At 43.0% G+C, this 23,519-nt stretch overlaps 1 protein-coding gene across 2 annotated transcripts in view; it reads left to right on the top strand.

Annotated features, from left to right (window-relative positions):
- Positions 1-23,519, top strand: part of LOC122407803 (neurotrimin-like) — a 115,464-nt gene that overhangs the window by 77,615 nt on the left and 14,330 nt on the right. For both annotated transcript variants that reach the window (XM_043414226.1, XM_043414225.1), the window contains exons 2-3: positions 3,681-3,775; positions 13,417-13,624. In XM_043414226.1, the coding sequence (XP_043270161.1) occupies positions 3,681-3,775; positions 13,417-13,624 (303 nt within the window). The remainder of the gene's footprint in view (positions 1-3,680; positions 3,776-13,416; positions 13,625-23,519) is intronic.

The following is a 23,519-nucleotide window of genomic DNA, read 5'->3' as shown; positions in this document are numbered from 1 at the left end:
ATTGCCCCGGAAACGAATTTTTGAGGTTGGGAAAATTCACTTGCAGCCCACATTTCTGAATCGTCACACAACTGAGCTTTGAGCTCGCATCGACATTAAAAGTCGTTCGAAATTTCGGCAAACTTTTCTGCTAAAAAATGTACAATGTACTTCAACATTGAATCGAATGTGAGCTCAGGATTCCGGTGAAATTTCACAGTTCACCGCGATGAATCTTTTAGCCGATACATTGTTCGATTGGGCAACCGCATATCGCTTCTCGTAAAATAAAAAATAATCTATTCCCGTATCCGTCAAATGTGTATATAGATTGGCGTGTAAAGAGCAAACGTGGATGGGCTCACCTCGTTCGTGGTTAAAGCAGCGAGAGGAGCATCGCAATATGAGATTTGCCAGTGTGTACGAAAGCACGGATCATAAAACGAAACAACCAAATCGAAAATTCTCCCATCGTTTGGATGCTCTTAAAATTCTCATGGTTCTCATTCCGATGGCTTACTGAGCGGCCTCGCTGCGCCACCGCGCTGCTGCTGTTGTTGCTGCGGTCACTTTTTTATTCTCCATCAAAATCGTAAAGCAGAACGTCGTTAGAGAGCGTTACCGGAATTTCCGGAATTCCTCGGAGCCGTTGCAGAGCAACAACCTCGGAATTAATTTGCGGTGAAATTTCAGCCTTTTTTCAAATATTCTTCCAGTTTCTCCTCCTTCATTCAACCTCGAAGATCTCGCAATCTCGCTGCAGCATAAGCCATAAATGGAGTGAGGCCGGACTAAAAATCCCTGCATCTGTCAACGATCCTGCCGAAATGATCACCCTCCCGAAAGTACATATTTACAAAGTATTCTTCGTTGCATATCACTCACCCGGACGTCGTGACAGAGGATACTAAACGCCGAAATAGAGACGCATTACTTCGGTATCCGATATGCTAGCCACGAATATCGATTTAATAATATATTTAGCCCGACGTCTCCGGCTCGGCGGTCCCTCGCGTTCGTATGAATCACACTCAACTATTCCTTCAGACGTATTTTTTAATGCTTCCTTTTACGGGCAATAAATCGTAACTTATTTATTACCATCTAATTACGTTTTACTCGATTATTAAATATTCAAATCTACGTTCCAATAATTCACGACTGACGGTAGGATGCTTCGAAAACTTAACAAGTTCATCGTGTTTTGAGCCGTTTTTTGCTAAACGTCCATTTTACTCGGTTTGGAAAACGTAAGATTTCTTCAGGCTCGTCATTCCTGATTAATATTTTCATGACGTTTTGTTCTATTTTGAAAAATTATTCCTGGCGAAAAAATGAAGAAAATTGTGTTGATGAACCAACGCGGAGGAGGTTGAAACCGGCAAATGGAAAAATATTGAATCGAGTTCGATGACAGTTTTTTCAAGAAATTTCGAAATGCATTCCAAGCATTGGGCAAGATGCTCTTTGAGATAATTGGAATCCACGGAGCCTGACCTCATTGGATTGGAAAGAATAATAATTCAGTTCAAAGATTCAGAAGACTGACAGTCACGAGTCAGACGGTCCACCTTCGAAATCATGTTATAAGTCAATTGTGAGTTATTCTGGCTGCAAAAGATTGGTCCATCGGATTTTTGTTACTTTTTGGATATTTTCCTCATAATTTGCGAGTTCCTGAAGAGCGTTTAAAAACATTGAAAACACGCTGAAAAATCATCAAATATTTGAAAGGGTGTGAAAGTCGCCGATGACATTCGCAGGAATCTCATGGCAAAGAAATCTCCAGTGAGATCGTCGTTTTTCTTATTTCCAGGCTAAATGATTCCTCAGCTTTTCTAGCTTCTCAAATGTGTCAAAAATCCACGACGCTCGCGTCGTAAATATACGGGGAATGCGAGAGACTTTAGCAAGGGTCTAAACACACGGAATCTCTTATTATTTTCACACGTTATAAAAAGGGCATTTTCCTCATTGAAAAGCCCTTGGGGTGGCTCATATTGCTCTGACTTTTCATACCGTCCCTCGACACCCTTCAACTCTTATACGTCTGTTCGTATGTTCTCGTTTCATACGACCGACTAAAATATGTAATCTCGCCTCAAACATGCGAGTTTATCCTTCTCGCGACTCTTTATAACTGAGAAAGTTCACGAGGGTGAAAATACTATGGGGCGACGTAATAATTTTGAGATGTCTTGAGATTTTGTCACGATCCTTCTCATGGGAAGGGGGTGGAAATTCGGTGAGTCTGATGGACTCGAAAAAAGTTGAATTTTGTGTAGAACAACAGCAAATTCGAATGTCGAGTTCGGAATTATTATTTTTTTGAGTTTTCAATTGCCAACTTGTTCTGAAAATTTATGTGGTCTATCTGACATGGACTGAAGTGAAAGACGCATTTGAAGATGTCGAAATTGTTTTCGGTTTCGTGTTCACTTCGTTGTTGAGAATTTGTAAGCAAACTCAGCTTGAATGGCTCTAAATCATTGATTTAGTTCACGAAATTCCATCGGACGTCCGAATTCCCATCAAATATCAAAGTGCGTCCAGGAGGTATTGAGTTCCGGGCATTTTCGCATTATTATTTCAAAGCCAGATTTACCACCGGAACGGCGAATGCAACTTCGAAGTAATTGCTGCAGCACCACATCAGCTTAAAACTATGTTTTCAGGTATTTTTAAGCAGGAGTATAAATTCAGCGACCAGACGTTTTACAACGTCTTCGAAAATGGAAATCAGAAGTTGCAGATTTATAAAAAAACAACGAAAATTTTTATTCAATTAATTCAGTTCAATCAATTGAATTTGTCCACTGAAAAATTTGTAAAATTATGAAATAATGTTGCCCATTTAAGGCAACGTGAAAGAATAATTATTTATTATTTTGGAAAATGACGTAAGTAATGAGGCAGCATTTGTGTCGTACGAATTGGCAAAGACCACAAATAAATATGGCGTGACCACGAGAAGATTTAGTTTTGAGGGTAGCGAGCAGTCCTCGAAGGTGGCTTTAATGGAGCCTCGATTTCCCGAGGGACTTTCACATGCACCGATGAATAGATATACGATAGAGTTATGATTCCCCTATGTTACCATTACGAAAGCATCCCCTAAATGTTCGGCTTTCAGCTCCCCCCACTTTTTGCTTGCCCTTTATCTTCCTCCCTCCCTTCGTACTTGTGTTTTTTTTTCGTTTTTTATTCGGTCGAGTAGCCACCCTCTAAGCCATACGGTGTGGAAGCCACCCTTATGGGTTTTGCGCTAACGACCCTCATGACTTTAAGCAGTACAATTCTGTGCTCCATTCCTTATGAAACAGGGTAGTTTGCCATGGTGGAAAATCAATTTTCTTGCCCTCCTTGAAAAGCATCTTTCCACAGCTATTATATCGAAGGGGCGAGGAAACGTTTATACCAACACCTTATAAGCAGATTTTCACCAAGTGAATGAACAACTTTGTGAAATTTTAGGCTGAAATGCTGATTGAAAAACGTGCTTGGTTTCAGCTCTTTGCGCAGCTTCGATTTACTTTTTTCCACTTATTGTTATGACTCAAAGTCTTTTGTAAAAATTTTTCCGATGAGCAGACTCCACATAGAATTTGCTTACGTATTTCCATGAATTCCAATATTATTTTCCTACCTTTTGAGCATCAATGAATCGTCAACTAATGGAAAATTCATTGGTTTTTTTGCAGAACCGAATTTCAAAGAACCCATCAAGAACGAGACCGTACCGGTTGGTCGTGAAGCCATTTTGGCTTGTCTCGTGCAAGACCTCGCGGTTTATAAGGTAAGAATTCAGCATTTCACAGCGTTTCTGTATTCGTTATTAATTCAATGAAAAAATGTTTCAACTGAAATTCACTCAAATGACAACTGCATTTACCTCCACTGCGTATATTGCAATTGATTCGAATTCAATACAATTGAAACTGTTTCTATTGACGTTAACAAATGACTCGTCCAATAATGAACAAACATTGTAAATATTGACAAAATTGGCATTTCATTTGGCCTTACAGTATAGTTGTGATAAAAAGCATAATTAGCCCTCCTGGCGGCATTGACTAAATGAACTCCCAGGACGCAATCAACTTCGGAAATTGCGTGACGAAGCAGCGAAATAGTAAATTTTGTGGAGTGATCGAAAAAGCCTTAAATCGACGGTTGTTCGAGACTAAATTTTCAAATGCTGAACAAAGGCACAGAAATTACTTTGGGAAGGCTTTTGATCGTTTTCTAGCATGCTTGGGTCGATTGAGCACGTGGAATTCACGCCCCAACGACTCGCTATTCAAGTGAGTGTTCTTTATCGTCAAAATAGCTTCATTTGCCTCCCAGACGTTTCAAAACTCACATTAGAAAGATAAAAATATTCACGAATTGAGAAAAGTGTCTCCTGCCGTCCCTTTTCCACGTTTTTTCCGTCCCACCTAATTGACCAACTCCAAACTAAGGACAGAAATCGTCATGGGGAAGAATGCCTGAGAACATTTTTTCCCAAAATCATCCTCTGTACCTTTGACTGCCCAAACACATGTTCAAATTTCAAATTTCCAGTTTGCGACCTCAAAAATCGTCTTTTGCAATATTTCACAAAATATTCTTTATTGTGCTCATCCGCACGTTCCATGACCAATCATACGGCCTCGTATAAAACGTATGACAAGATATTAATTGGCTAATAAAATTGATCGAGCACAAATTCAACGATTCTTTTGCCAATTTAGCAACCATATTCTGGCACAAAGTACAAAAACATTTTTTCATGCTCGTATCGAAAAACAATACCTCAATGACGCCAAAGGACATGGAATTTGGGTATGGAAGATAAAAAATCAATCCGAGCGGAAGTGATGGACAGAAGGGACGAGAGCCTGAGTGGGTTAACGTGTTCGCATCATTTTTGTGTTCCATTTCATAGTCCCATAACACAATATATACACAAGTACAAATATTACACGCGTGCAATCCACATACGTCTATATCGAATACCCGAAAATGGTACATTCAATCTCGCTCGATTGCCCCACAGGATCTCATTTCTCTTGCTTCGTTCTGTAAATATTTGCGGTTATCGATATTTTCGAGTTACACACACCCACACACGAAATGGTACGTCTCGCTCCACGTCAGATTTCCGGCAGCCCTCGCGCGCGCGCGCGGATAGAGTTCGTTGAGGCTCGGAGCTCTACGAGCCCTTAAGAATTCAATTGTACCCGCAGCAGAGAACGAATAGAAAAAGACGGGGGGGAGGGAAAGCGACAAAAAATGGGGGATCGATCGTTCAAACAGAATAAAAGATCGATGTCATATTAGAGCGGGAACTGAATCGATGTAGCGAGAGACGAGAGCTCGTCAATTCTTCCCTGTGATATGAGACGTTAAGGCGGAGGGGGAGGGGGCTTGAAGCAATACGTCAAACATAGAATCATCCACGTGTTCTCGATCTAGATATATCGTGAAATATACCGACGTTTTTCGTCTTTATCTCCCATGTATGCCCTCAGGGCTTTCGAACTTCCGGTTCCTTCCTCCACGTGAAAGAGAACACTCGGACGCCCCCGGGCGCGCGTCCCTTCCACTTTCTACCTACATTCAAACGCTTCTTTCACGCGAATCCTTCTTTCACCGTTCTCAATCGTTCCTCTTATCTCTTAGCCAAGATTCCGCCTTCCTTCGATGTTTATTTGCGGCTCTAACCGGCCGAGCTACGATATTGTAGCGAGGGTCAAAACACTCGCGAGCAGTTCACTAGCGAACGCAGTTCTTGTAACTCTCGATCCTCAGTCCGATCGAGTTTCATTACAAACGTAATCCTACCGATGCCAAAATTCGCTTGCGTCACACTAAACGCGGAAAGTTCGATTGAAATATCCAATGAAATCGATACTCCAATGAAATCGAACCATTGTGGAAACTCATCCTGCAAACGATTCGATCGAGCTTCCAAACATTCGGAATTCGAAACTCGCTCCGCGCTCCTTACAATTTCCGATTTTCCAGCTGTTTTTTGCGATACAAACTTACCGCCGTTGATTCATCAGCTCTCAACTTCCTGCATCAGCTCAACGAAGATTTTTCAACCGATTATTCGATGCCCCGGAAAGACTCGAACTTTCGAAAACGAATAGATGCGAGGCTTTTATAATTGGAAGGCAAAATCATCTGAAGAAATCTACAAACAAAGTGTATTGAAAATTCATCAAATTTTTCATTCGAGCATCCCACTTCGGAATGCGATTTCACGATTTTTTTTAATGTCATTTTAAATCCTCGGCACACTGTACTTCCAGATATTTCTGGTCGTTTGAGAGAAAAGAAGGAATAAAAAATTGCTCAACTGGGAGCCAAGCTAGAAGAAAACGAAGCAGTATTTCAATCAGTTCAATTAACTTAATGAGTTCCGCCAGACATCAAGACAGAAGGGTGGTTTTCTCGAAAGAATATGAATTTAAACTTGAGAGTCCTTTGCTTTATAACCGGGCTCCGACAAAGTTGACCTCTTTGCCTTCGATCCACGTTTCCCGTCCTCGCGGAGTCTTTGGAAAGCGAGCTTCGCGCGGTATTATTTCTCCTCGTGGGGTTTTAAATTGATTCGTTTTCCCGAGATTTCGTGAATAATGGTCGGGGGAAGCGGAGTGGCCGGGGCGAAAATCATATTTGTCTGAACGTTCTTGTCCGTCCTTCTCTCCAGCGATCTTCTCTCTCTCGTTCGCCCTCGATGTGTCCGACCGGAGTTTCTTACGGCCATTCCAGTGCATCGGGTTAATTTCACGTTTCATCTCTCGTGTTTGCTCTCGATGCCCTGCACATCCAACAGCGGAATTCTATCCGGTAGAAACGCCCGGAATTTTTGACAGTGAAATGTCTGCTTAAAGGCTTCGCGAAAATCGGTCGAAAAACTCGCGATTGTTAACGCACATTTGAATTTTCAAACTTTCGAGTGAACTCGACAACTAAAAACGTAAGAAAAACTGAAAAAGTGAATTTTCGAAACCGCAAAACATCCTGACGGAACTTCTCATCGGTAGAAAAGAATTTTTCGAATTTTCCAACCCCCCCAACATTCAGAAACTTCGTAAAATTGAAGTTAAAGATTCATTGATGTAACGGAAGAATAAACACGAAAAAAATGTCTAACTGTTTCATCCTGGAGACAATTTCTCATTAAGGGGCAGCAATGACAACTCGTGATTTACGTTCAGTGTGTGCTGTCATTTTCCAAAGTCGGATGGCTCCTGCGAGAAGGGGTTTGAGGGAGAAGGAGGTTGCAAATTACGGACTCGATGTTTGCAAACTCGAAACACGTGAAAACGTTTCCTGCTGGATAGACGTGTATACATGCGTATGTAGAAATAGGTCGTCGAGAGGATATCGCGTAGCGGAAACGCGTGCAGTCTGGACCAGGGGGTTTGTAACGTGTCCCTCTTGCCCGCATTAGTTCGCTCCAGGAGCTTAATCAACCACTAACCATGACGCAGAACCCTGCGAGATGCTCGATCTGGGGATTATTATTCAAGCGTCCTAACACACCTCCTCTCCACAAATATATTTGCTTCATCTTTTTTCTCCCTTTCATTTGGACTTTTTTTCTATCCGCTTCTCACTTCCACTATAATATTTTTATTTTCACTGGCTTTTCCTTCCTGTTGATTCATTAGCATATTTCATTTTGAATTCATTCGTTTTTGCAGCTACGCATGAATCTAATGCTTCTCTTTTTCAGCCTGACTTTCAAGTTCTTTTATTAAGGCTTTAATATACTTGGAGCGGGCGAAAAAAACGTGATTTTTTTACTTTTTTCTGACAAGAAAATAAATGTTTATTGAAAAACTGTGAACGACATGCATTAGCACATATGTTCGTGTACTTGTGCAATTTTTTTCATCAAAAAATTTCTCAAAATGGCGCAACTCCAGCTGTACTCCAGTAGCACCTTTTTTTGAGCATCGGTTGCGGTGGACGTGATAACTAAAAAACTGTTAATCCGATTCATGCCTAGTTTATACCACTTGTTTATTATAATAATAACTTCGGCCTGGACGAAGGATTTGTAAAAATTTTGATGAAAAACAATGGCGACAGTTTAACAAAAAATTCATTTTTTGAGGTGCTAAATTTTCGGTTTTTTTGTTACAGTTTTTTCCAACAAAATACGAAATCCTTCGTCCAGGCCCTTACTATTAATCTAATAAATAAGAGGTATAAATTTCGTATGGATCGGATTAATAGTTTTTTCGTAATCGTGCCCACCACAAAAGTATTTTTCAACAATAAAGACGATTCCGAGATAATCATGTTTAAGCGATTCTAGCGAATTTGATGTTCCGATCTTTATGAAATTTGGTGAGAATATTCTTCAGACATTGTACTTGAAGAATATTGAATTTAAAAAGTTTTCAGTTCCCATCACAAGTGTATATAAGCCCTTAACATTCTTATTTCACTAAATTAGTTCATTCCCTTTTCCAGGTCCATTTTATTACACTGATCACACATCTTCACGTTAATTTACATTTATCTTGGTTTAATTCGTTTGTTTTCAATCATTCAACATTTTGGTTCGTCCATTCCTCGGATCTCATGTTTTTGGCCCATCTTCACTTTTTCCATTCGCTCGTTCGAACCGTTGTCTCCAACCTTGAGCACGAAACAAGTGCTTTGAGCGGGCACTCTGCCGGTTGTTGATGCGTTCACCAATGTTTACCTGCTTTGGTTAGACGTCACATTGCTCCATGCAGAATCCGTTTGATTATTCCACGGGATATCGGTGACTGGAGATGAAAGAAGGACCGTTTGGAGTTGGAGCGGAGGTAAATATTGAAAAGTATTCATCCCGGGGAGCCTCGAATTCATGAAAGTCAAATGGATAAGTCGGTATTTCGCATGGCTGCAAAAACAGCGAGATGAAATGAAATGGAAGAAGAAACGTCTCCACAGAAGTACTGTTTCTGCTGTCGAGGAGTCTCAAAAGACATTGACATGTTTGGAAAAGTGGATCCAAAAGGTTTTTCAAACTTTTGAGCAGTTCTCTTGATTCTCTTCGTCATAACTGGATACTCAGTCATTAGAGACACAGGGAAGGAAGAGTAAGAGATCTGATGGGGGCGGAAGGATATGTGCAGGCCTGATTGCGTCTGAATTATTTAGTTTTAACCTGGCTCTCGACGAGGCTCATTAAGCCGGTTCGAATCTGCGCTGCAAATTTTCAACTGTCACGTACATTAGTGGCAACGCTACGAATCCCAAGCAGGTAAATACTAAGAGGTCGATGGAGCGATGTAGTACATATCAATGGATGTAGAAAACAGGAAGGTAAATTACGAGTTTTGGTAAAGTTGATGCTGGTGTTGGAATTTTTGATGAAAGAATAATCGTTCGTGTTCATTAAATATTGATCTGCTCTTTCGATTGCTTCTGTCCATGTGCTTAATCCCGTTTGCAACTTCTCACTGCGATGTTCTAAGGCCGTACAATAACGAGAGAAACCCGTGATTAACTGTGCATCGAGTGACAATATTTCGTTGTCAACGAAATTGTATTCCTGGACTCTCGTATCGGGCTCTTGATTGGACTACGAATTTCTAAGCAACCATTCTAAACCTTGATCTCGAGGTATAAATTTGATCAATTTCTCTTAATTATACTCAATGAATTTCAGCGGGAGCGATGGTCGTGCGGTCGGTGTTTGGCGGTCTTCCAAGTCGAACGTATTTGCGTTGCGAGAACCCGGAAAAGCATACGCAGGAAGGACCGAAATAGATTTTTTAAAATAAAAATTTGTTTTATTTTGACGTAACGATCAATCAGGATTTCTAACCTTCTTAATATCGAATTTTCGTTTGTTTTTGTCGTCCGTTTGTTCCTTGATAAAAAATGTTGAACTTTCAGTCAAAAAACGTGAGAGCGAAGACTAGAAAAACGAATGTAACCCGATGTAAAAAAAGTGCGAAAACCTTCGATAGCTTTTGTAAATAGATTTGGCCTTCAAAAGAAAGCTCTTCATAGAAAATAAATTCCTTTTTCCACCGATACGTTTTCTCTGCTTCTCTATTTTTCTCATCTACCATGAAAAGCGGGCGGTTGAATAGAAATGCAAACGAAGAGATGAGAGTGTATAAAACCGATACAAAATGTCCGGACTTGGTGAAGCTCGAATTTATGTTTCATTTTCAATGTTTGAAAACTCAGATCAATTTTACTGATAACGCTTTGCGTATGCATTTCATTAGCATAAAAACTTCGTTGCTGAATACACAGTTGGTGGAAATGTTGTCGATTTAACGGGCTCGAGAACATCCTTGAATGATATTTTACCAAAACAAAGTTTCCAGTCGTATCAAATTTATTCGTTTTTTATTGAAAACCTAAAAATCTGGCTTGAAGATTTCTTTTTTTCAAAATTTTTCTCCTCTCAGTACAACATTATTTTAAAATAAATATCTCCACAATAAAAACTCCTCAAGAAAAGCTTCTAGCGGTTCGATCGAAATTCCGATGACATCCTGCTCTCGTACCTGCTTCGCTGGACACCTCCATTTCAGAAGATTGTAAAGAACACGAGGAAGACGTTTCATTCGTTGTCAGATGCACCACCGCTCGGTATGGCGGGGCCGAGTACAAGCAATTGTAAATATCGAAGGATAGTTGGTTAGCTGAGTTGCTGAGGAGGCAGCCACACGAGGAAGGCTTCTCGCAGGGAAGAAGAGAAAGGAGAGGGTAGAAAATCCCAGGTATACAAAAGCGGAGCGTTGCTCTTCGGACCCTGGCTTGCTGGCCGTGTTAACTGCGAGTTTCTACAGCATCCGAATCTCAGTCGAAAGTATACGAAGCGGTTAACGTTTCTAACTGTATTTCAATATATAAAAAGAGAAGCGGAGAGAAAGTGAGTGGGCAGAGGGTAAAAAGGGATGGGAAAGGGTTGCACCTACGGGATCGAGAATCAGCGAAAGGTTCAGGAAGGGAATTGAAGCTAAAGAGGGTTCCGGAAGTGTCTATAATACGTGGGTTTCAAATTCACTGGTATCACGACCCCGTACAAAGCGGGGAGAACTATCTCTCCGAGCTACATTTTCGGACCTCCCTTCAATAATAAGGCTGCAATGTGAAATCCTCTGCCAACGAAAGTCTCAACTTTCACTGCTGCTTTCGAAACGTCATGTGCAAACATCCGTTCCAATCCCTTTCTCGTCCCTCGACACAATTTTCAATAGTTTTGCTACCTCTGTCACTGAACGGCTGACCTCGAAGTTTGACATTCTTCGATATTTTCGAATGATCAACGCTCCGACGGAGTGGAATTAGAGCCAAATATTTTGCTAGCCTTTGGAATGATTTACAAAAACCGGGGTTTCCACTATCGCAACATTTCAACGTGACTCAAATCTTCTAAATTCAAATTACCTCCGGAATCAAACGTATTCACTCTCGGCAATACTATCACGGTTTAATGCGGAAATAAAACCGAGCATTCGAGCTCCATCCACGTGACTGCATGGCACCCGTTGCCTGGAGCTTGTTTACTCTTAACCGATTAACGGACTTCGTTGTCAACACGTCGGTGTACTTGTCCGGTTACTTCCGGAACTTTTTCAAGTACTCAAAGATTCTCAGGGCTTCCTGCAAATGATTAAACGCACCCTTTGACGTAGAACATAAAAAATTGTGGAGCGACCTCGTCCGAGCTCAAATCCAGAAATAAAGGAATTTAATAGTAGGAAAGACGATTAGAAGACAAAAGCAATTTCAAAAAATGTCAACTTTATATAAATCCCTGAATCTTAAAATGTAACTTCGAGCATCATTTTGTCAGCTGATATTTCATGGAATTTGAGACTAAACGGGGTTGATTAATTTTCACGAGCGCTCCACGTGCCATGTTTCGTTTGCAGTGTGTGTAAGAAGAAAATTTAGCGAGCATTATCCAAGTGCCAGGAAGATTGGAACTAATGGAATACGCATTTTGGCAACCCCGTAGACGATGCGATGAATCGATATCAATTTAGGGGAGAGTGGGGCAAAGCGGAAGAGCCGTGCGAAGTGGAAGAGCCGTGCGAAGTGGAACACTGTCCCGAAAAAGCAGAAATTTTATTTTTTCCAAAACCTTGAAAACAGAATTTTATCATTCCGGGTGTAAATATAAAATAACGCTTTCAAAGTTGCAAAAAATCTTCGCTTTTTCGGAGCAGTTTTCCGCTTTGCCCTCCCCACGTCCGTCGCAGTATTTTCGCCAAAGAAGATATAAAACATAAATTTAATTCACACTGTGTTAAATACGAGGGAGCCGAGATTTCGAAATTTATCGTAAACCCCGCGAAAAAATAGTGAGTCCGCCACGAAGTAAGATTTACTCACTGCAATGTTGGAAGTACTTTTGCAATGACTGTCAAAATTGGACAAAGTAGAAAAATAGTGAAGAGGGAAGTAGGAAAACCCTCGCGGTCGTGAGGCGTCGCCAGTTGAGGGGACTCGCGTGTGTCCCATCCCCCTGCGCCCTCTCCCTCCTCACCTCCCGTCCTTAAGCTCGCCAGGAAAATTACCTCCAATGGATTCTCCTAGCTGGGAAAACCGAGGTGGCCGGAATGGTTGTCCTCATCTCCCTTTGCCATGCTGCCAGTCGTAAATACTTGGTTATCATAGTTGGCGGAAGTGCGACGGGGACATTACGTAGATTCATCTGGGCGGGAATGGGAGAGCGCGGACTGAGGAGAGAGAAAGGAGAAAGGGAGATAGATAGAGAAGCGGACAGTTGCTACCTCGAGCCAACGTAGCTGCACATGGACAATGACCCAAGCGAGGAGAAGCGAGAGTGTTCTATTCATTGGAGTGGATATCAAATGCAATAGTTCATAGGGGTACTTCCGACTATGTGGTCAACCAGTCCTCCAACTTCCACGCCCCTCGCTTCCCTCCCTAATCCCATGACCCTTCGTGGTACATGCACGATTCACCCTTTAAACCCCGGCCCAGACTATACGTAAGCGGGTCAGGCTGTCTCCACATCCGGTACTCTCCAACAGATTTACAGGCCGAGGCCTCGATATCGCTGATCCCTGTGGATCACGGAATGAACTTCCCCGCGCATCGTCTCATTTCCCGACCGACTCCACCAGACCACTTTGCTAGAGTTTCACAACTTCATTTTCCAAAGCTCCGACGAGTGTGCATTTACAAAACTGCATGATCTTTGGCACAACGTTCGTGGGTTTTTCGAGATTCTCACGTTCTCAGAGGAATCTTTGTCGGTGGGGAGTCGACGAATAACTTTTGGAAGTAAATCCCATTGCGCTCTAATCGAGATTATTTTATTAACTTTCCTACTTTCTACGCAGTCAAACTGTTTCCCAAAATCTCAATCGTAAATCCAATCGTTTGAGAATATCAAAAACCAAAACAACGTATGAAAAAATGTTCTTTTTTCATGCACAGGTGGCCTGGCTGAGGGTCGACACTCAGACGATCTTGACGATAGCGAATCACGTGATCACGAAGAATCATCGAATAGCTGTGACTCACAGTGATCACCGCACGTGGTTTCTTCACATAAGGGAGGTTCGGGAATCCGATCGTGGATGGTACATGTGTCAGATCAACACGGATCCGATGAAGAGTCAAAACGGATATTTGCACGTCGTCGGTAAGTCCTGAAACGTCATTTCCTGTTTGCTGCCTGAACTTTTGTTAATTTTTTCCAAATTTATGCTAATTCGTTCAATCATGGAGACAAAAAATAAAAATTCGAGCTTAATGAACATCGAAATCTCAGTTCAGCCACAGATGCGAAGTGAACGCAAGTGATTCGAAGACTTTTCCTTCAAAATTTGAATCCGCCACGATCATGAATCGTTTTTGTTCAACAAAAACCATAAAGTCGTATTTATTTCTTGAGGGAGTGGAAATAAAGGTCATGGAAGTAGGGATCATAACTGATGTGCACGTGGGAATGGTAGCAGAGCTTTTTATGAGAGGAGGGACAAAAGATAACGGTGTACGACGAGACGGAAAAGGTCGGGAGCGTATGGTCGGATGTGACGATACTCCGGAAGCTCGCTCGGATTAAATTGCTAAAAATGGGATAAAAGTGCGGATCTCCAGATCCGCAGCATGGAATACCAATTTGATTTGGGCCATCCAGGGACACTCGTAAAACCCAAATACGAACGGGTGCGCCGAGCACCAGACCAACGGAAGTGGGATGTGTCTCTCGTTCGTTCAACTGTTGTGACGCTTCATCCCACTTTTTCATAGTAATAGAGTTCACTGTCCTACATCCCGTTACTGTCCCGACTTCCGGTAGTCAGAGATTCCACACACGACTGTGCTGAAGTGATTGCACCAACAACAAAAAACAATATTTTGTTCAAAATCGTAAGCAGCCATATGCAACTTTCATACTTTTTTCCAAAAGTTTAGATTTAACGAGTTTACTTGTAAGTGAAGCTCGATCATAATTGTACGAATGGCTAAGACGTTCTCTTTAAAAATATTCGAGAATAAATTTGAACTTAATTCACCTCGATACAATTTTTTCCCATGGAATAACTGGCGAGGGACTGAAGTCTGTTATTCTAGATTGCTCGTTAATTTTTCATTTCACAACAGAATTTTATTACAGGAACATAAACAAAACAGGCTGAAGGTACTTTTTTTAGTTCTCTGATTCTTGTTTCGATGCTTGTTTCTCGGAGCCGTTGCTTCTGAGAATGCTTCGATGAAATCTATTTATATTGATAGCTGATGTAAACTTCTTGCGAGGTTTTCACAAATTCCTCACAATATAAAAAAAGTGCATGAAAAAAGAATTTCGTAGCTGACAGCGAATGTGGGTTTCCGTGTTTTAAATCCTATAAAATGGTTGGTGAACCGATGAGAAATGCCAAATACAGATGATCAAGTTCAAAAGTAATATTTGTGACGTCTATCAGTAGCTAATTTCGCTGCCATCAATTTCAAGTACCTCAAAAGTTATTCTACTCACATAATGTTGCCGAATCGTTATTGGTCTATTTCCAAACAGAGAATCCCAATATTTCCAATAATTATGTCAGTCGTTTGGTTGGCATTTTAAGGGCTACATCCCCGAAGGGTTTGTGGGCCCTTGCACTCTTCTCCCGAACCACTTTTACCCGCGGCTCTCCTCATCCGTTTGTATCTCGTACGATTTTCCTGACCGAAGCTCGAGACTGCCATAGTTGTGGCTGGCACGTCCTATATTTGGAGCTTTGTCCCAGTCGATTTCAGCTTTGGTCCAGCGAGACTACGGCCGAAAGGATCACTCCGAGGACACTTTATCCCGTATTTTGGTCACCGCTGACCAAGGCACTGGCCTCACCTCTGGACCTACATATTTTAAGTGGCTTCCAAGCCACCGAGAGCGCAGGAAAAATACATGAGAAAATTTCATCGGAGTGGCCGACGATGTAACCACCGTTTCCACTGCATTGCCATTCTACAAAATCTTTGATAATGCAATTCTCATAATCTGATAACCATTCTAAATGTCACGTTCAAAGAAATATTTCGAGGTAATTTTATGGCCCAGAATTGCCTAGCTTAGGAGCGATAATGCTGGATTCAATGCTGGTGGCAATTGGATTAATCACTCTGGTCAACTCTGGCCGAATTCGCAAGGAGATACCGCAGATGTGATAACCCAAAAATGTACTGGCGCGTGTTCCATTAACGCGCTGCCTCTAATGAAGTATCAATTGCCCGATCATTTAATTAATTAACATCAATCGGGCAGCCTCAGCCCCTGCTGCTGCGTACGCTCTGGTTTCTAGTAGAGTGTAATTTCAGTGGAGAGAGCTTTGAAAAAAAAACAAACCCAATTTGCGGAGTTAAGGTCTCCTCAGTGACAGGATCAAATAGAAAAAAAAATCGACGTTCAGATTTGTATCAAGTGTGAGAAAGAACCTTTCCAGTGGAAAAAATCATTAGAATGCTTGAATCATCCATTCGAAATCTTATTCTACAGCCAACAATTGTTGGATGCCATTCCTGAGCTCGAAAACCAACAGCCATAAATCGCAAAGCAGAAGTCCGTTTGGGTACTCGATTGATGAAACTCCAGTTAGCTCAACCAGACCAAGCGATGAGATCTAGCACTTGGATAGTTTCATTGAGCAAACAGAGCGAGGCGATTTGATAGACGTTGGCAAAGACAGGATTCCACATCCTTTGACGAGTCCCAATCAGACAGTGTGCCTTGAACGGGCGTCTAGCTCGGGGGTACACGTGTAAAAGATAGAGAGAGAAAGAGTGAGAGGTGGAATGGGAAGTGAAAATGTTCAGGTCAAAATGGATGAGGAGATTGTGGATAGATGAAGCGTCGAGCCTCGTTCTGGATCCAGTGGATTCGCGGAGGTTTAGAAATGGGGAGTTCGAAAGGATTACTGTCGACAAAGACTCGCTCGGACGTCCGTGGTACGGGCGCTACGATTACCTAAATCAGTTTAGAGTCGTTGGTACGGTCCGGAAGCGCTTGGTGTATCGCTCGAGCGAAGTGGTTACGTCCTAGAATGGCTATAATGAAACAAAACTCTCGGTCCTCTTCAACATTGACCCGGGTAGATCTCCCCCTTCGCTGCTCCACAGCTCCGTTGGTAGCCGGCCTTTGGGAGGGAATCGAACGCTTTCGATTTCCCGAAGCAGGCGGATCCGGGGTGTCCTACGAAGAGTGATCCATTGTTCCACACGTAGACACACACACACACATTTTCGAATGGCTTCGTGCATCAGAGATTGGTTGTTGTACATCTACCAGACCGCTAGTCACTTGCAGACTCGGCCTTGATTCGCGAGCAACTGCTCAACAACGCCACGAACTTTTCACGAGAGCAGGACGACTCTGCTGCGTTTGTCTTTCTATAGATGCTAAAACCGAGAGGGTTGCGACCGTCCAATTGCTCGGGGAGGACAGGGCGCTTCGGAAGAGAAAAAAAGAGACGCCGGAACCTCGGATGGAGGGAAACAATCACTATGTTGCAAGACATTCCTCAGCCTCGCTACAACGACGAACGGAGAAAGAGAAACTGTGCGGGGCTGCAAGATGGAAGAGAAACTAGAGTAACCACCAGCCGCTTTCACTCACCCGGGTACAGGCTCATTCACAAGTTCCATCTGAATTAAGGGACCTCGTTCGCATTGGACATCTTCGAGACACGAGCGTCTAGTCAGGAATCAGTTTAACGAAGTGTTTGCCAATTGATTATCTTGAGAAGAAACTCTCAGCTGGTCTCATCCTGAGAATTTCCTCGCTCCCATTTCTATAGAAAGTCCGAGCCCAACTTTTGGGACGCTCCGTATTCCGCGGTCAGTATCTAAAGAAACCGGGTAACAGGAGGGTAACAAGATAGCAGCAGAGCGTGAGGGAAGAAATATCTTGTGAGAAAATTGTCCACGCTAGTCCTCTCCGCGCGGCTATGGAAAAAAGCTCTCGGCTTCCTCGTTATCCGGCGCCGAGCCGAGGTGGTGGCTCACCGAGGGGAATCCCCTCATCCTCCAGCCTCGTGTCCACCTCTGTAAATTTACTGGTTAGCTGAACGAGGACCCGCGAAATGGAAGGATATATGGAAGTAAAAAAGTAACACCCTCGTGAATCCCATGACAGTATAACGACATTGGACGCAGCGTGAGCTTGAGAGGGATCCGGACGTCGTGGAAATGCGAGGCTGCTATCAAGTGGGACCAAAAATACGAGTGGAACAGCAACATTGGAAAGCGAGCTTTCTAAAACAGTTTCCCAAGAAAACGCAATTTGGACAATGCAATTATCCAAAGAGCGGTTTGCTTTTAGTCGTGATTAATCGCTTTCTCTTATTCAATTGCGCAGCTTCAATCAATTCCTCTCAAGAACTTGGGTCTGAAACCTTTGACGGATCATTAAATCAAAACAGCACAAAATGAATATGTCGGTCAACTTGATGGTTGAATGTCGTCGCGGCGCCCAGATGACTTCCGATTCCGGGGCAGCTTTTCCTAGCTGTATGAGCTACTTCCTGAATATCCGAGCTTTCGAAATAAGAGTATTCAGCATGCGTCAAGAAGACGAAGCTCATTTAAGTGTAAAAAGTATTCGGTGGATGTTGTGGTATTCCGCTCGCTGGTGCCCCTACCAATCCCCGAGTCTTAATATCGTATTCTCTGGCTTGCACTCTGCTTTCATAACGTTCGCCCTCCCTCTTGCCCCCTCGCTGTTGCGTCGTGTCGCTTTCCCTCTCCCTCTGACCTCTCTCTTTCTCGTGGTCTAGCAGCTTCATAAACTTTGTTCAAGTCCTTCCCCTCACACAGGCAGCAACTTTCGTACGAGAAGCAACGAAGGGAGGCCAAGTGGGGAGGGAATGAGGGAGAGAGTAAGAAAGGGAGGAGACGATTTACTCAAAGCAAATTGTCATTCCTGCGTGCTAATTACGTCCTGAACTTTTGTAGACAGCTATTGCGACAGTACCCTGTTAGTGAACAACTTTTCCAGCTCACCTTCTTTCTCACTCTCGAAGCAGAGTTACAGTTCTCGTCACCCTGCCCTTGTGGAGAGGCCTCATTCTCTCTTGCCTTGTTTCCCAACAGTAATTCTGTCAGCTTCTCCTCCATCTTTCCATCTTCCCTCCTTTTCAACGAATAAAACATATGGAGCCCCACGTGCTTCATAGAATTCGAGTCATAATTGACCTGAAATATTTAACTTTATATATTGTTAGTTCCTGCATCATCCCGAAACCTCGAACTCAATGTAAATACATGGGAACAGAAAATCGAGAGAAATTCTCTTGGCCTCTACAACGTTCTAGTTTGACTTGTGCATTCACATTTCTCGTAACTATACTCGACGCAAACAATTATATCGAGCGCTCAATCGGAAATCATCCTAATATTAGCTCTCGTCGATATTCGGCACGGTATATCAAGGCACATTGGCTCCTTTCCGACCAGCCAATAAAGAGTGTGAAATTGAAATGATGTGTCAGTATAAAAATGCTCTTTTTATCGGCATTCGGTCAAAAATAGACGTGAAAGCAAACTTGGATTAAATGACGTTCGACATTTCACTTTACAATCAATGTTTTCTAATAAAATTTGTTGTCTTCGATTATCAAATTGAAATTAGTGTCCAACGATTTACACGAATTTCCACTTCATGGGTAATGAAAAAGGGCGAAATGTAACACAGTAAGCAACGAGAAATGCGAGCATACATTACTTCATGCATAAATAAGTTCGAGTATTGTTGGCAGAGAGATCCAGAAGCCAATTTCGTTTTCATGCGCTGCTCGTGCATCAATCACAAACATTTATTCCCGGTATGTTGACGAAAGCAGCGGTATAATTGATTCAGTGTTCCGCCGTTAAAACTGCGCTGATTCGTCGAAACGTATTTGGAATGATTCTACAAATGACTTAAGTATTTACATAATCGAAATTTCGAAAATTCGATTGTCGAGTCTGTGAACAAAATTTAAAAAGCCCATTAATATTTTTAGATGTTTTCGAGAATGTTAAAATAATTTTGAAACAAATGAAAAGTTAATAAATGCCATTGCCAAAATTATCGTAACACGTTTCCAGAGTTTTTCGAATGGAATGAAAAATTAAGAGTTCGCCTGGAAATAGGAACGTACATTTATTCGTGGCTCGAAGTCGCCCGCGGCGTTCGACCACTCTCTGGCACATCTAACGAACGAGAGAGAGAGAGAGTGAGTGAGCGAACGTGGAGTGGTTTCTGCCGAGTCTTTTGTCTGTTCGCCAATAAGCAAAATAAAACGAGAAATGAAAACACAAACAAAAGGAGTCTAAAGCTTGTTTTATAAATCCAATTTGTCGTCTCTAGCTGTCCGAGTCATTCACCAAGACAGAATAAGGCTCGGCGCGGAGGAGGGGGGGGGGGGGGGCGGGGTTGAGAGGGATGAAAATAAGCGTCGGGTGGTTTTTAATATTCGATTTTTCCCCTTTTTCATCCCAGAGAAGCTTACGTAGTAGGGAGAAAAGTGGATGAGGAAAAATGAAGTAAACAAACTTTGGTGCTCTCTTGGCGAACCGTTAATTCAGGAGTTGCTTTTTTACCGAAGAGTGTATCTCTCAATTCCAGTCGAAAAACATTGAAATATACGAGTATTTTGTTAGCGTAGATTTACTCGTAAATACAAAGCCACTCAAAAGTCGTTCCATGACGATATTCTGAAGAAATAAGTTTCCGGCTATTCCCTCGCGATGTACCGATGATGAAATAATGATTATTTGTGGCAGCCAATCAACTCGTTCCTTCAAGCATCACTTTTTTCCATCAACGTTCCAGATTCATCTACGTCCAATTAGCCCGTGTCTCGTTGAGAGCACACCAAGAAAAATATCGCCGTATTTTACGATCATTTCTCAAAAGCTTTTGTACGAACTCAAGATTTCCCTCCACATTTATATGACGGACGTCTGAATACTCTCGAGCACCTTTTTCAAACATACCACTCTCGCATTGCTCGCTCGTACGCTTTCGTGAATCTTTGGAACGCCGAGCCCGACACCCTCCAGTGGGTGAAAAGTTCATCCGTGTCTAGGAGCCAATGCATCGACGTGCAGGGCGCTGGGATACGAGAAGCATCCTATCAATTTTTGCTCTTCGTCTGTGAACCTCTAGCGACCGAGAATTTTTCCGCACGCAATACCGACTCGGTACAGCGATGATCACGAACGTGTTCAAAGGGACTGACAACTACAGATGTAACCGAAGCAACGGATTCGAGCTGCGCACGTAGCGCTTCGGACCTCATACGATATAATGGTTTCTTGGATTTCCCCTGCGAGAACTGTTGCTGCATTTTCTACGAGGAATCATTCCAGTAGCCCGAACATCCCCCTTCAGACACCGATGAGAGCAAACATGCATTCACCACTAGCAAATCAATTTTTGATGCAACATGCCAGGGCGACCAGGACCTATGGCTACGTTGTTACGGATTGTTGTGCGGGATGTGACGAAGCGTGCGCTCTGGTGGGTCCAAAGGAAGTCCCTCGAGTATGAAATTCCTTGGATCCGTCATTGAGCTCTTTGGCCATGGAGATTAGCAGGCCCAGTCGTCATTTGACATATCCTAAAAAAGGAACCTCCACGATGGATTTATGCTGTGGAATAAATCTGTAGATTTCGGATCGTCATTCCGTTGCTGGTTAATGAATGTTGCCAGCGAGGCAGCAGGAAAGCTATCGCGGCGTCCAGCGACACACATTTGTATCCTCGCGTCTACGAGTCGAGTTCGCTCAACGATTGGCATCAAGGGGGAGAACTAACGGTAGAGCTGTGGGTGGCTTGATGGCTTTGGTATCGCGAGATGGTCTCGGTATCACTTGCGCAGATTGCGCCCCATCACAGCTGCTGGAACACCAGTTGGCACGTTCAAAGATGCGATATGCATTGGAGGGATAGTAGTGGCTCGTGGAGAGCCAGAGAACAAAAAGAAGACGATAGGCCGGCCATTATCTGAATTGAGGGAAAAAGCATTTCCGGTAAAGTTGAAGTTTCGGCGAAAGTTCGGCTCAGATCTTCCAATTTAAACAAAAGCCTCCAGGCAGGCTAATCACGAATGCTGTGACCGAGATGATCTGCAATGGACGTCATTTGAATTCACTAGCTTTGCCTTCACAACGATCCTACAGCCATCAAATCTTTGTTGGTGGATCATCAACAATTTCCAAACGTCCTTCCACCAGGGAATTCGATAAACGAGCCATGAAGATGCCGCCTAACTACATTGGCATGCCACAGTCCGAAATATTTGAAGCAAGAAATGAATCAGCGTTGAGGTCAATGTGAAGGTGACAAAGAAAAGGACAGAGACAGTGAGAGACCTTGGCGATGATGAGACGGCAGCAGGCTTGAATGTGAAATAGTCCAACGAGAGAGGGTTTGGTTTATCATGGGAGATGGAAAGTTGGAGCGACTGGTTGGTTCGGACGAGCCAATTCAGCATCGCCGGTACGGGCACTCAACCGCAAATCGAGTTCTAGCCACGGGGCGGAATAAAAATGCCTATACATCCCGTCCGGAGTTTCTGTATGTGATTCCATACGTTCCAGATCGTCTCGCACCAAGAACCCTACAATTCTCTTTACGACGTGGACTATCCGAGCCCCCGCGGTTGATTCACGCTGCGTACAGTTCGCTCGATGCTTGATCGTTTTCCGCACAAGCCGTTATCGTGCCTGACGTGTTCCATTCTCGGGGGCAAGCTTTCTAGATCCTGGTAAGCATTATCCACGAGGGACGCGTTTGATGGCTGGCCCGCAGGGTCGAGAGAAACGAGCCGATCTCTGCCGGGGCTTTGCGAAGGATGGTGGGCAAGGGTTGTCCCTCCAAGGAGGGGGAGGGACATTCCACTGAGCACGGTGTATTGGTGTGTGGGCTTTCTTTAATGGCGCGAAACCAGCCCGATCAACGAAGGTAGCAAGGTGAACCGTGACAACAACCGGGCTGGCTCGAAGAATGGAACTTTCGTAACAGAATTACGAGCAAGACGTTTGAACCGTACATCGTCCTGCTTTCCTACTGATCCTCGAGTTTTTTCACTACTTCCCATCCCTCCCTCTTTGCATATAGCTTCAATCCCAACAATGTGCAATTCTCGTAGCACTCCCAGCGTAGGGATGACGTTACGTGTTCCCTTCCGCCGGATACGACTACGTGGATGTCGTCTCGCGTTATCATTCTGCTTTATTATACGCAGGCTAACACTGAAGGTAGACCTGAACGCGCTGCTACCCACCTACTGGAATAACCAGGCTTGTACAGTAATATAGAACGCCCTTGTACCACGCTTTATGTCTACGATAACCCTACATACAATCATCACAGAGTTGTACAGCATTGTACAAAAACTACTTACAGTTGTCGTGTGGGATTCATGGAGTTGTGGAGATTAAGGGACAATCACGTTCGTGTCTGATACACCTTTGAGGGTTAATTAAGGGGAGTCTGTTTGGTGTCAGTGAATGTATCTGAGATACATTCAACGTATCACGAATTATTAATCAGCATGAAGTCATTACAAGATGGTTTCGTTGATTTTTCATTGGCTGTCTTTGAAATAATTTGCTTGATGATATTTTTATTAAAAACTGTTCAACTTTGCTCTCCATATTGGGCATCGCTTTTGAAACAATCTGTACACACATTCCCGACATGCTGACTGATTTATTTCGGTCTGCCTTGTCGGATGGAACGTTATCATACATTCGCAAAAAGTCCTTCCTGCTGAATTTCCGGATCCGCCCGAGCGTATTTTGCTCGGTCGAAACGGACTGACGAAATACTGGCATTTTAATCGGATACAGCAGGGAACGACTTCGCGCACAATTGCGCCTCATATTTTTAGCCAAACCGGAACAACTAAATTGACGTACGACCGATTCGTGTGACAATATCGCGAGGGAAATGAAATCTTCGAATCCCATTCACAGATTCATTAACAAACTAGCTAATTTTAGATTTTTTTCTTGTAAACTCAAGAGTTAAGGAATTAATTTATGTGGAGCAGAGATCGGTGAGT

The sequence above is a fragment of the Venturia canescens genome, chromosome 3 (genome assembly GCF_019457755.1).
Source record: "Venturia canescens isolate UGA chromosome 3, ASM1945775v1, whole genome shotgun sequence".
NCBI lineage: Eukaryota > Metazoa > Arthropoda > Insecta > Hymenoptera > Ichneumonidae > Venturia > Venturia canescens.
This window is presented reverse-complemented; position numbering and strand designations above follow the sequence as displayed.